The sequence below is a fragment of the Macrosteles quadrilineatus genome, unplaced genomic scaffold, assembly GCF_028750875.1.
Source record: "Macrosteles quadrilineatus isolate MER2022 unplaced genomic scaffold, UCM_ALF_1.0 Scaffold_3__2_contigs__length_128488019, whole genome shotgun sequence".
NCBI classification, from domain to species: domain Eukaryota; kingdom Metazoa; phylum Arthropoda; class Insecta; order Hemiptera; family Cicadellidae; genus Macrosteles; species Macrosteles quadrilineatus.
In genome coordinates, this window is record NW_026542596.1 from 63018197 (window position 1) to 63030731 (window position 12535).

The following is a 12535-nucleotide window of genomic DNA, read 5'->3' on the forward strand; positions in this document are numbered from 1 at the left end:
CATACGCTGGTTACGAGTTTCTAAAATTTGTCCCTGAATTGATAAAAAAAGAAACAAACCTATCTATAAATTCAAGAAAATTCTAAAAGATTATTTAATAAATTTAGCATTATATTCTTTTGAGGAGTTTTCCACCTCCCATAAATAGATATAGTATTTTTATTTTAAGTATTCTGACACTATTCACTGTACCTCCAATGTACATGACTTATGATGAATAAAGATGTTTGAATATGAATATGAATATGATGGCAATGAAGTTATCAATGAAATCTATCCACTAGTGTGATGTCATGGATCCTGCAGCATGGCCTGTTTTTCTAGTGGGGCCTTGTTTATACCCTCTGTTTTGGAAAAATATTAGACTTAAATTAATGGTGCTTCAAAAGGTAATAATAACCCAGGTGACGCATATCCAGGTGAAAACTTTGGAGTACCTCAAGGCACAATTTCGGAGTCTGTACTGTTTATTTTAAAATGATTGCTATATGCGGTAAGTTATCTTCAATATCCCCCTTAGATTTTGCCTGCAGTAGATTTTGTGTTTACAGAACCAGTATCCAATAAAATTTGGCAAGTTTTAACTTCAATAATAATGGTTAAATTTAAAATTGTTGAAAAAAAAACAATTTTTATTTTTTTCAGCAAACTAAAGTACACTCAGCGCCTGTTTAAGCCAGCAACAAAGGTTTTAAAATTTTACAATAAAATCATAAGTCATACACAGATGAAGCTTAGAAAACACAAAGCTTTTAAGTTCCAGACTGTACCAAACTTAGACTCCAAACTGTACAGAACTTCAACATGCACTTATGCCTTCTATTCGTGGTGTCATTCGGAGAACTATTTTTACCAGTTCCAGTGATTGTTGGCTGTCAGTTGGCGCTCTAGTCACTTCAGCTGCAAGGGTAAGCTTTTGAACTATAAAACAAAATAATAAATGTACTTAATACATGTTAGTTTAGTTTTAGAGAATTTTCCTATAGGGGAAATTATTTTACTAAAATACACACTTTATTAGCCTCCATGTAGCAGCAAACCTAGGTACTCGTTTAACCTAATGTTATTCAAATGGATTGAAAACCGATTTAGATAAATATAAATTCTCTTAGTCAGCAGCTTTGCTGCGGTGGGGGTATTTTAAAGTTTAAGTCTTTAGAAACAAGTTAATATTAACCCCTAAGTAATAAAAATAAAACTAAAATTTATTTTAATTGTTATGTTTAGTGTTTATGTGATTTATATCCTTTGTACCAATACTAATTAAATATCCTTAGTTTTTCCAAAAATTAATCAGCCAAACTTGAAAAAAGTCCTCTACATTGTATTTATATTCTTATTTTGATTGGACTATCTGCATTTGAAACATTTTTTTATAAAATCAACCCTTTTCAATAATGATGAATATAAAATATAGCTATCTATGTCTAGCTATATTCAGCAGATTAATTTACTTTTGATTCACACAATTTGATTACTTTGTATAAAGAGTATTTTGGGTATTCTAAATTAGTTATATTTAGAGCTACAAACTCAAAACTTTTGGGAAAAAAGCTTAGGCCTATATATTTGCTGAATACTACTTTTGAGGACAAATTACCTTGTTAACACAAATTTCTAATGTACATTATTGAAATTGCATTAGAAAAAAAAACACTTAGTTCAGATCTTATTGAACCTCATATAACACTTACAGTGAGGAGAAGAACCAGTGATGGGTGTCAAGGATCAGCTGATTGCAGAGAATGGAGTGTCAGCTGGCAGACAGGAGGAGAAGAAGAACATGAATCCTTCTGTGAGACTATCAGCTGTTAAGAGATGGTACAAAGCAGCTACAAGTCATGTTGGGCTGTTTGTTGCTCTCATTGTTTACACAGCCCTAGGAGGATTGGTTAGTCTTGATAAACTTTAAACTTGATGGTAAAATTGTTGTCACAATGCTCATTTAAAGTTGACCGATTTCTTAATTGAAGTTAACAACCGTCATAGGGAAAAAATGTACAGGGGATGTCCTCAAACAAATCCAGATGATTTGTTTTCACCCTAGAGAAGAAAAGAGCTACTGAAGTACTTTAGACCTTTAACATATGTATTGGAAAAAGCTGTTTTTGCTGTATGATGAAAATCTTTTTATGCCTGCGTATGGCTATCACATAATTGATACAGGTTGTAGCACGAGTGCTGTACAGTGGGGGTGATAAGGCCCCTACAGACCCATTTGGGCCACTGGGGCAAGGAAATAAATTTACATGTCAAGCGAGTAAAAAATTAATGTTTTTACAAAAAGAAAAATTACTCACAACACTGGTTGAAACATAGTTAAAAATCCAAATCTTAAAATAAATAGATTTGTAACCTACTGGTTTAAAATTAAGTAAAATCTCAATAACTGAGAACTTCAAAGTATTCCAAAACACTGTAGAATTTATGACAAATGTTGTTTCAATACAGTCAAACATTGGTTTTGAAATGATTGTGTTTTACGTCATAGAGTATACTTAGACTGTTGAAACAACAACCTCCTTTGTTTGCGCAGACAACTCTCTTCTACTCACACACAGTTCTTTTGAAAACACAAGTTCATTTTTAAGTAAATATTTTACCAAAGCTCAATCTATGTGAAGGAACTGCAATGAGTGATTTTTTAAATGGAAATAGACAACATATATGGGTGTAGGATTTTGTATGAATTTGGGTATTATTTTAGTAATATTATGTTATTGCCAAATCACAAAAAATAAGACAAAGTTGTACAAAAAAGTAACATAAGCCTATATAGAAGCCAGTTATGAAAAAGAGGAGGCACATGAGTCAATAAATGGAAACCGCTACAATTTACGTTGGAAGAATATCATAGGCTACAAAGAACTATTTTGTACTATTATTACAAACGAGAAATACAATATGGTTTTTAAGTTAAATTATTTTGTGAAGTAAAATGCTTCTTATTCTTCAGGCACCTTAGGCAAGAGTTCAAGCATATCAGATTTAAGCTACGCTACAGACATTGGCATTATAATGATTTATTAAAGAAGGTCTACTTTATTTGCTGATGCTTGTGGCTGCTTGTTTCATAAAAAATGTGCATTTTGTCTTTAACAAGACAATGTTTAGCAAAACGAACCTAAACGAGTAAACACTTTGAGATTTAATTTATAATGTATTTCAATTTAAAAAATGTTAGCAAATACCCTGGATAGACAAGTCAAAAATTATTATCAAAGCTTTCTGCTGAAAGACATGCTTGACTTCAATACAATTTCTTGTTGGACTGACTCAAGTCGGCCGCCAGTTTTTTATGGTTTTGTATCATGTCTTGTGATGTATATGTATTATTTATTAACGGTCGACGCAATGAAAATGAAGAAATCTTGTGAAAAATTGCATTTGAATCTATAAATATAAACTAAAATATAAAAAAGTGTTAACACTATGTTCTAATTTAGTGTTGGTATGTGATACAAGTACCTCAATTTTTACCATAACATGTTACCATAGATATTCCGTCACTTAGAGTACCCGGATGAGTTGAGCCGACTACGTCAGCTTGAGTCGCAAGTGAGAGAGGAGCGAAGGTGGCTTCTCTGGGACATGTACAATGGATCCCTCTCTTACATCCAGTATGATCAGGCGCTTGCCAGGTATAAAAACAAATACACCAAACACACCCTTAATTATTACTTTACAGGTGTTCCCACACTTTGACTCACTTCAATCTTGAATTATTTGCATCCCACAAGTGTTGTTGTATTAATAGTCAAAGATAAAACATACATCTTAGTAGATTTTCCATCCTTATGGAACAGCTGAAGCCAATTTTATTGTTAGTTCTGTCGGGTGTACTGTAGAGGTCGACGATGTCGTGTTTTGTTTACAATTTGTTTCTATTATTTTAGGGTTAGTTTCTTATGATTTGTGCTTCACTGTTTGGTTATATAGCTAGTAGACAAGTTATTGTTTATGATTGGATAGTTTTATTTGATTAAACGAGATTTTAAATTACTGAAATAGCAAGATGCGAATTGTAAACAAAACACGACTCTACAGTACACCGGACAGAACTAACAGTAAAATTGGCTTCAGCTGTTCCATAAGGATGGGAAATCTACTAAGGGAGTATGTTTTATCTATAGTATTACTATTAAATCATTATAAATAATTTGTATAGTAATATATTATATTTTATTAATAAAACTAGCTGTACCCGCGGGCTTTGCCCCGTTTAACTTCATATGTGAGCTCGTTCGCATGGCTCAATCACGTCCTGGTTGAAGTTCGTTCGCTACGCTCACTCACCTTTGCGGTTGGAGCTCGTTCGCTGCGCTCACTTGCCTTCAGGTTAGCTCGTTCGCTACGCTACCTCGCCTCCGGGTTGAAGTTCGTTCGCTACGCTCACTCACCTTTTGGTTTAAAATTAGCTGTTGTCAAATATTTAAAAAAAATAATAGTGCTGCACTCTGTTGGTAATCCTTGTAACTTTAATGCTATTGAACATTATAGAACAGAACCAACTTGTTTAATTGAAACAGCTGTTATGATTCATTAATTCCATTTAAATATGAGTACTCATTAGGTTAACATGGGAAACTCCAGAGCCACTGGGGTGGAGCCCGAGAGTCCGATCAGAATAAAAACCACTTAGTTTTCCTATTTAATGCCTAAAGAATCAGTGTACCAAATTTCAGCCTCCTAGGTAAGTGGGAAGTGGGAGAATTAGTGATGAGTGAGTCAGTCAGTGAGGGCTTTGCCTTTTATATATATAGAAGATGGTCTACCGAGAAATATACTTTTGAATAGAGGAGACATAGTGTCATCGTACTGCTCTCCTGCTTGTATACTGACATAATGATCACCTCCTGCAGTTGGAAAAAACTATGGTTGTTTGATTGCACACATTTAAAACACCTTCTGTGAATGATTAGCGTGGGGAGATCCCCATCCTGGAAAACCTCAAGACTGTTAAAATCTCATCTATCTAAAAATAACACAACTTCGGAATCACGGTTAAATTGTGAATGTACTGAATATACTTTCCCCTTAGGTTTGGAGAGCGAGCTGGTCTAGTGGTAGAGCGTGAGAGTTTGGTCCCTGAGGTCCTGGGTTCAAATCTCACCAGATCACCATGGATTTTATCTAAGTGATAATGCCCCAACCCCTAGGTCTAGAATAATTTGAAGATCAATCCTATTGGACTTGTGCCTAGCATCCTGAAACAAAAAATTGCGTTTGCGTCAAGTTTGGGTACCTACAGATGCAATATGCCCAACATTTTTCCTGTGATTTACTAGTGAGTCAAATAGTTTGGGAAAAGCTGCTCCAACAAATTTACTATTTTACTTCTGGAGTGGAAACCATGACGTAAAACTAGTGCAATAAGCAATCACTAAAGACAGTAAGGCAATATAACATATTATTAAAATGCTGTTTTTTCTGCGATGTTCAGGTATGAGGTAGTAGTACAAGAGGTAGCCAAGGGAGGTGTTCAGCTACCTCTATCAGACACAACTCACATCCATAGCTTAGCCCGCTGGAGCTATCTGCAGGCTGTCTTCTTTGCTTCTACTGTCCTTACAACGATCGGTGAGTTTCTACATTCTCGTTTATACAAAACAGCTTTTATTTTATTATAGGAGATAATTTTAGTCCAAAACTTTTTAGGACAAAAATAAATGTCTCAAAATGTTACTTGCACCTTTATATAACCACCCGTCCACCCAAAGTATGTCATATGGCTCAGCTTAGATTATATTTACGTCAACACACCAAGGTGCGTATTTTAAAACAAAGGATAGCTAAATAAAAGATCAGTTGGCTTATTGGCCTATTATTGATTGAATACCCAATTATTAAGGAAAGCTGAGTCCAGTTTTTAACCACTAACAGTAAGTACGGTCCACAAGAGTCTGCAGTTGAGGGAGGAGCCTATTTACCACGTGACTTCGAAGGAGCCAATGAGGACCGTGCGTTATTGCCAAATCTAATAATACCAGCTGATTTGAAAATATTGCTTAGTATATATTACATAGTTTTGTCAACATGCGATATGGCAATGTAGCACTAGCCCTGTCTTGTGATTGGCTGACGCCAACTGCAGACTCTCGTGGTCCCGACTGTAATTATGCTTTTCCCAGGATCTAACGAGAAACCCCTGATTAATAGGGAAGCACCTTAACACTCAGCTACCCAGCTCCTGTACTAATCAAATACGTACTCCTGTCAAACAAGAAATTTAAGCCATTGACCATTATAACGAGCCAGTAGAGTGGTTCTGATGTGCCTAATACCTGGGTATAAAGTCTGTGATATTGTTGCAGGTCTAAATACGGACTGAGCTGCTCCAAAATTGGGCCCATTTACTTCTTGTCTTCCACAATGATCCCTTTGTAGTATTTCCTATGAAAGTATTGAAAGTTCAACTTTTTTGAGGGATTGGATCGAACACTGGTCTTGTTATAATCTATTACCCTCTTGTTAAAACGAGTAATTGAATACTAGCATTGACTTTGGATACTAGGTACTAAGGTACTTCATAATTTTACTAAAACAAATTAAATATTACATGAGTAAAATGAAAACCAGAAAATTTTGTTTATTGTTTTGCACCCCTTCTCTTTAAACATCATTTAGCTTCTTTGAATACATTATTTCTCCTTTACCCATCAACTCTACTGGCTGATAGTTATTATACTTTCAGGTTACGGGAACATCACCCCTTCCACCATGGAGGGCCGTCTGTTCTGTATGATGTATGCTCTTGTGGGTATCCCCTTGACCTTGAGCGTGCTAGCAGACCTCGGCTCGCTGCTCGCTAGCTCGCTACCCAGCATGCCCGAGGCCTCTGGACTGAAGAGATCGCTGGCCTCCGCCGCACTAGCTACCTCCATACTGCTTGTTTACATTGCCATTGGCTCGATCGTTTTCATATCTTGGGAGAAGGAATGGACGTTCTTCGATGGATTTTATTTCTGCTTTGTCACCATGACAACTATCGGATTTGGAGATCTTGTTCCAAGTAAGAGGCATTGAGAAGATTTAATCATTATAAATTGAGCTTTCACAAAATTTAATAATCACAGCTATTTAAAATCGTTAGTGAACACAAACCCCTTCCAGGAATCATTTCAAAATCCAGCATCTTGGTAAATTTAATGATAACTTATAAATATATTTAAGGTTTCCTTCTCAAAGCCCTCAATGTTAGTGGTAAAATCCAATTGCGTTGATTTTTATTATAGCTACACTTTTAACATTGGAATGGAATTTCTATTTAATCCATATCATAGTCAAAGTTTGCCTATTAAGAAGCAGTGCTCGATTTGTAAAAAAATACGAGGGTTGTTTTTTTTTCAACCTCCGATAGGCTATGAACAAAAGACAAGTTCATATAAAACATTAAATTTATTAACAAAAGTTTGGTCCATTTATGGTTACTTTTTGACAGAATCACCAAAGAGATTGAGACATTAGCTATATCTGTGCACCAGCTTTTTAATACCCTCTTCAAGAAAAGTGGCCGCCAGTACATTCCAAAAAACAAAAAAAATTCAAAAAACAAAAAAATGTCAAAAAATTAAAAAATCAAGAAAAAATAAAAAAAAGACTTTAAAATGTCTAGAAATTCAGTAAACAAATCAATAATGGTGAATCTGTGGTTTATTTAACCATTCTGCCAACTTGTTGAACCAGCTCACTGTCGTTTCAGATTACTTGGTTCAACAGTTTGACAGGATGGTTAAATAAACCACAGATTCACCATTATTGCTTTGTTTACTGAATTTCTAGAAATTTTAAAGTCTTTTTTTATTTTTTCTTGAATTTTTCTTTTTTTTGAATTTTTTTGTTTTTTTGAATTCTTTTGTTTTTTGAATGTACTGGCGGCCACTTTTCTTGAAGAGGGAATTAAAAAGCTGGTTAACAGATATAGCAAATGTCTCAATCTCTTTGGTGATTATGTCAAAAAGTAACCATAAATGGACCAAACTTTTGGTAATAAATTTAATGTTTTATATGAACTTGTCTTTTGTTCATAGCCTATCGGAGGTTGAAAAAAAAACAACCCTCGTAGTTGCAGGAACTGAAACCTATTTAATGTGATTTTGTACCTATTAATGCCAATATTTTTATCGTCCGAAAGAGAGGTACCAGAACTGTGTTCCCTGCAAGTCGAGCACTGTTAAGAAGCAAACTAAGTATTTAATAAGGAATTTTGATTCAAATTGGATAATGTTCAGCTAGCTTACCTAGGAAAAGCTAGTAAAGATGATCGAAAACACCACTCTTCTACCAAAGTCTTAGAATGTTTGTATTTTTAAGACGTTACACATGTTTTCTACAGGTACTCCGCAGTACATGTTGTTGTGTACACTTTACATCCTGCTGGGACTGAGTCTAACGTCCACCATCATAGAGCTGGTGAGACAGCAGTACTCACAGTCCTGGCGTCATCTACAAGCCTTGGCAGAGACCCTCGGCCGTATGGCAGACCAACGATCTGACGTACAATCTGACTTGCGCAGGTCTCTGCTACTTAGTCTATTGTTTACAACTTTCTGTGTACTCTAAGCAAGTTGTGTGAATACCTGTTTTTTCTGTATCCTTTGTCAAAAGTCGTATTGAGAGTTTATCTTTGTATGAAAGGTTTTGTCGTTTTCTAACTTAGTTTGCTTAAACAATGGTGTAATATGACGAAAACATAGTTCATCACACAGGCAAAAAGTGTCTTTTCAACCCTCATTCATTTTCCAACCTCAGCTTCACCTGGGTCTTAAAACTTGAGCTCGGGTCAAAAAGAGTCACTTTACGCCCTAGTGATGAAATATACTATACATTTTTACAGGGTATTTTTTGTGCAACCTGAATTACACGAGATAAAAAATACCCGCCCCGCAGCAAACCTGCAGACTAAGCGAATTTCCATTTGCCTGATTGGACTTGCACTAAAATTTCTACTTGAAAATATAACATTTATTCCCTATTTAAATAGAATTAGTTTAACAAGTACTTAGGTTTGCTGCATCAGGGAGGGTAAAACCGTTTTTTTGTAAAATGTTAATAGTTAGTAAGAAATAACAATATTTTCCAAATTTGATCAAAATATGTTCATAAACAAGCAAACTACAACAGTTTACTTATTCTCCATAAGAATAAAAACATTATAAATTTAAATTTTTTTGGAATTTTCTCTGTAACCATTAGGCGCATAATAACTCTTCAATATACTAAATTATTTGTTTTTTTTAAGCTCTACAAAATGATTTGGAAAGAAATTGCTAAATTTTATGTTTTTTGGCTCAAAAATGGGAAAACCCTATTTTTACCCCATAAAACCCCCCTGTGTAAACCCCTGTTCCCATAGTCCGATTATGCTGGTTCGCGAACTCGTTCAAATAAATGTAGGTTTACACGTTTATACCAAATTTCATCAAAATCGAAACATTTTTGCTCAAGTTATCGTGCTAATGGACACACACACACATATACAGGGTGAATAAAAAGTCAAGACCCCCCCCCTCTAATATTTTTCCCATTAAATGTACAGAGATATCCTTTTGGTAGTCGTGCAATCTTAGCAGGAAGTTTCATTTTATGATTTTGAAATTTTTGAGTGTCCCCCCAAAAGGGGGGATTTGGGGGGTAACTCAAATATTTTAAATGTAAACCCCCTTCAAGTGACACCTCATTTTGAAGAGCTTACAAAAACTTAAAGAATGGTGAAAACTAGAGGTCGCTATCTCTTCCCCATTCTTTAAGTTTCCATTCTTTAAGTTTTTGTAAACACTTCAAAATGAGATGTCACTTGAAGGGGGTTTACATTTAAAATATTTGAGTTACCCCCCAAATCCCCCCTTTTGGAGGGACACTCAAAAATTTCAAAATCATAAAATGAAACTTCCTGCTAAGCTTGCACGACCACCAAAAGGATATCTCTGTATATTTACTTGGAAAAATATTAGATGGGGGGGTCTTGACTTTTTATTCACCCATATAAATTTGAAAGGATGGTGTTTTTGGCCTCCAGGGACCTCAAAACGAAAAAAATCGGTCCCGCGTCCAGGTCTTACCATGAGTACTACGGTAATAGATAGCTTATCCCTTATATGGGAAATTCGCTAAAACTAGCTCATAATTTGGTAACTTCATTGATGATCAGCTGATTATATTGTTGCATTATTATATGTATAATATAATTAGGCTCAACATGGTAATTTTGCAATCTCAAAGAGTGTGTATTGTAGATAGTAGATTACATTAAACGTAAATCTTTAATTTTATGTCAAGAAAGGTTTGACATTAAGGTTTCAACTGTGATTCCAGTATCTAATAAATAACTTACTTATAAATTTATTAAATTTATAGCAAACTAGATCTGTTGAAAAAAAAAAAAAAAGTTGTTGGCCCTACAAACAAATTTGTTTGCGTTAAAAACCAAACAAAAAGATGCTATTGCAAAAGATGCTAGTGCAATAGATGCTAGAGTGTGCATGCACGAGCAGATGACAGAACAGCTGGCAGGCTCCGTTTGGTGAAGATATTTTCCTAGCTCCGGGAAGCGTCATATAGGTTTGTCAAATCAAATCGAAATGTTTCATCGACTATTGAATGGACTTGTTAGTTTCTTTCTTACAAGTGTCAATAAACAATAGAGTGGTCGGTACGATCAAAAATTATATCCAATTGATATCCATACCCCCAGTGCAGTGATAGGAAAAAGTGCTCATCGCCTGGGTGACTCATACTGAGTGACTCGCCCCAGGTTTGTAAAACAAACATACTTATGTAAACATGTGGGAACTGGTTTTTAACTTGTGAAACAAACTGTACTCTTTTAAGCCTTATTCACAATAAGACGTTGTAGATAACAATACAACAAGCTGATGGCTAAGTCAATCAAGTACCATTTAGATTATTGAGGAAGTACTCTTATCAACTATCATCAGTTTTTCATTATAATTTCAAGTCTCTGATAGCTCTCAAAATCATGAGCAATACTTGAAAGTTTGTACAATCTAATCATGGTTCATGTACAATTTGCTAACTAACTATTCTGAGTTATGTCACATATTTTTGGCTGAACTGTCCATCTCTAGTCGATAAAGGGTTAAAATTCCAATAAATTTGAACACAAGGTCAAAGGAAATAATAAAAACGAGAGTTACAGCTGTTAGGTTTTTGCCAAGAGCCAAAATATGATGGTCTGAGATGAGTAGTAGTGCTTCAAAACTCCAAATGGTTGAAGTAGCAAAAGGTAGTATAATTTACACACCCAAATAAAAAACTAATTTTTATTGATTTCCAGGATCATTACTGTGGTCAACTTCACACGAGATAAGAAGCCCAAAGACTGGGAGCAAGCAGTACAGCAGCTAGCAGAGGAGTTGCACAAGCACAGTGTTAAACCACAAGTTGTACAAGTTATATTTTACGAGTCGTCAGTTTGATGAATACACTTAACGAGGTAAAAAATAAATGATCTTCTTTTCATTTTCATACCATGCAGTGTAAACCAGAGAAAGTTATTCTGGGAATTTTATTCTGAATGTTAAAAAAATTTAAACTGAAAATGTATTATTGTTACAGTTAAAAAAGAATTTAAATGTTTATTTCACTGAAAAGACATTATCTATGTATAACATTTTTACAATATACAAATAAATTTTATACAGGTCAATTGTCTTCAATTTTCTTTTTTTTAAGAACCTCATCAGTTACGATTTAAGACATTCAAGGCTTTAAGTTTTTACTTGACAGCAATACTTCACCAGAGATCATCCGAGCAGATCCTCTAATAATACTTTTTATACTTTTTCGCTCACTCACACAGGTAAAGGCGCCACAATAATTACAAATAAATTAAAATTCTAATTTGGCCAGCAGAGACAATATATAAGGATTATAAGTTCAAGGTTGGGTCATCAAAGAATTCATTCTAGAGAAAAACCCCTTCTTCAAAAGCAAAGGAGCTTGCTTGTATGTTCCAGTGGGTAGATGACAAATTATGCACTTTGAGTGGGAGTTTATTTGACATTTTATATGACATAAAAATAACTAGAACTTTGTTTAATTTAACTCAAACAAAACCTGGAGATTTTTGGGTTCCCACAGCTTCTTGTGTTGTGGTGTGGTGTAGATTTCGCAAGTAAATTCCATCAGGACATTAGGCTTTAATTGGTGTGAGATTAAAAGTTATTAAATTAACACTAACTTACTTAAGCAGAAAAAAAGTTATGTTTTTAAACGACTTGATAAAAAAACTTAACGATACAAAATACTACACATTTGCATTTTCTTGCACACATATTGAAGGTAAGGTATAGTCATTTATACATCTAGAATTCCACTTTCTACTGGTACATTTACCTCTTTACCTTTATTTACCTAGATAAATGTCTTTCCGATCTTTCAATCCTGTATTTTAATTTGCCTTGCTTCTCTTTCTAACTAAAGTTGATCTCTAACTCTAACATTCAGGGCCGTACGCAGATCGGTTTTTCCGGACAATTTTACCGGGGCCCCAGGACGGGCTCCGCCAAACAAA

At 34.7% G+C, this 12535-nt stretch overlaps 1 protein-coding gene across 1 annotated transcript; it reads left to right on the top strand.

Annotated features, from left to right (window-relative positions):
- Positions 1–860: 860 nt before the first annotated feature.
- On the top strand, positions 861–11563 carry LOC128990928 (TWiK family of potassium channels protein 7-like). Its single transcript, XM_054413587.1, has 7 exons — positions 861–908; positions 1697–1891; positions 3499–3641; positions 5444–5580; positions 6695–7012; positions 8336–8516; positions 11297–11563. Exons 2-7 carry the CDS (start codon positions 1715–1717, stop codon positions 11436–11438), a joined length of 1098 nt encoding a protein of 365 aa, XP_054269562.1. The 5' UTR covers positions 861–908; positions 1697–1714; the 3' UTR covers positions 11439–11563.
- The last annotated feature ends 972 nt before the right edge of the window (positions 11564–12535 follow it).

Coding starts and splice junctions, on each gene's coding strand:
- LOC128990928 (XM_054413587.1), top strand. CDS start 1,715: ATGGGTGTCAAGGATCAGCTGATTGCAGAGAATGGAGTGTCAGCTGGC. Junction 1,892..3,498: donor ACACAGCCCTAGGAGGATTG/GTTAGTCTTGAT, acceptor ATGTTACCATAG/ATATTCCGTCACTTAGAGTA. Junction 5,581..6,694: donor TACTGTCCTTACAACGATCG/GTGAGTTTCTAC, acceptor TTATACTTTCAG/GTTACGGGAACATCACCCCT.